At 44.1% G+C, this 1,966-nt stretch overlaps 1 protein-coding gene across 1 annotated transcript; it reads right to left on the reverse strand.

The window, feature by feature from the left end:
- Positions 1-845: 845 nt before the first annotated feature.
- On the reverse strand, positions 846-1,748 carry LOC146812118 (syncytin-B-like). Its single transcript, XM_085615134.1, has one exon. It carries the CDS (start codon positions 1,746-1,748, stop codon positions 846-848), a length of 903 nt encoding a protein of 300 aa, XP_085471260.1.
- Positions 1,749-1,966: the final 218 nt, after the last annotated feature.

The raw sequence follows: 1,966 nt of genomic DNA on the forward strand, positions 1-1,966 counted from the left end.
AAACGATGACCCTGAGGAAGTGGATCTTTTCCTACCTCGCCCAGGTACGCTTACAACAAGGAAGACCAGCAGTCGGAGGTAACTGAAATATAAAAAGATTTATTGCGCTCAAGCGGGTACACCACCTCACAGCTCCATATGGCTATGAGAGAAGTGGACAACTTACACAGTCACAAGAGGCCTTATATATGGTTGTGCTGGAACAAGAGTAGGTGGGAGTAGGTAGGTAAGATTAGTAACTGCCAAGGATGATTAATGATCTCCAGACGATATGATGAACTGGTCTGGACCAGTTCCTCTGCAGATGTGTATATGTGGCATACAGAACACTAATATAAGATTGCTCACTAAATTCCATCAATCATCAGAAATTCCATGGTCAACAGGAATAAAGCAGAACTGGGTATAACTTGTGCCAGAAATAAAACATAGACACGCCTTTGGTTACAAAAGTCAGGCGCTCACTTCATTAATCATCTACTTGGAACAAAAGGTCACATTTCTTGTGTCAACAATAATTTGTTACCATCAGCAGTCTTTTGTTAGCTATAATACATATGATCTCAATCAGTAGGAAAGTTACACAAATGAGTCATTGACCTGATGTCAATGCCCTGCTCTACTTGCACGCTATCATTGAACAAACATGTGCTATGGGGTCATTTAATATACCAGCATTTCTTTGTGCAGACGGTGCAGATTTATATGTGCTGAGGTGGCAGGCTGAAAAGGACTAACACAAAATGGAGACTGAGAAACACAAAATGGAGGAGCTTTCGTCCATCAAAAACTGAATTTCCACAATCGACCCTTTGGACGCAAGGTCCAACATTTTTGTTGCGATGTTAACGCACATGCTCATAAATAGGCCGGCTGTTACTATAGTGGGCCGCATTGCGCTCATTCACATAATCAACTGTATTGGCGCTTGATGGGGCGTTATCCGAGATGTCAATATCCATCAATTCCTGTGCTACCACATCTCTCATGATGAGAGCATTAGTTACTGTCACAGGGGGCATTGGGGGTGGTTTCAATAGGCGCCCCAAACACTGACAACACATGGGCAGGCAATTAATGAAAATACAGCACCCAACCACTATAAGGAAGATAGCCACTAGGAACATACCTATTTTCCAGCCCCAGCCAGATAAAGTTGTCCAAAAGGAACCTGCAGGATCCCATGAGCCAACATCACTATGGACCTGTGTTCTTATATCATACAGTCTCTTGACAGCTTCCCTAACTGACGTGGAAGAGTCAGGTATATACGTGCAGCAGGAGGCTCCGATCACCCTACAGACTCCACCCCGTTCTGCCAACATCATGTCTAGAACCATCCGGTTCTGAAGCGAGACTAATCGTACGGCTTTGAGCTCTACTGTGATGTTCTCAATAATCCCTGCGGTCTCCTCTATTGTGGCTTCCAAGAGACGGGACAATCTGCGAATGTTCCGGGAATTTATGGCAGGGCCATACCATGGGACAAACGCTGCCAGCACATCACCAGCTATCTCAGACACCGTATCCCCTTGATCAACACTCCGTCTAACCCTTATAGTCTTAGAGGCTCTATTTACTTCTCGTGTACTTTTGACAGACACAGCTGGTGTAACCAGTCCTAGGTGACAACAACCACCCCAATTCACTGGTAGCCAAGTATAGGCCTTAGTACCACAAATGAAATAAACGGAGTCACCGACATAAAGTGGAACAGACATTTCCTGAGAAGTCACCTCAAAAGTCATATTGCAATTTGTACTATTCCCCATATTGGCAGTACCGTTGCTTCGAATGCATATACTCCCAAGCACACCACGCTGTCTTATTTTCAAAAAGGGTATTCTCGTGGTGTCTCTATCAAGTGGAGGTATACTAGCATTGTTTACCAAAAACAATGGGGTAAATATATTAGAAAAGGGAAACGTTGCATTGTCCGAGATAACTGCAGTGCAATTCCCTGGCT

Source organism: Triturus cristatus, chromosome 7 (genome assembly GCF_964204655.1).
Source record: "Triturus cristatus chromosome 7, aTriCri1.1, whole genome shotgun sequence".
NCBI lineage: Eukaryota > Metazoa > Chordata > Amphibia > Caudata > Salamandridae > Triturus > Triturus cristatus.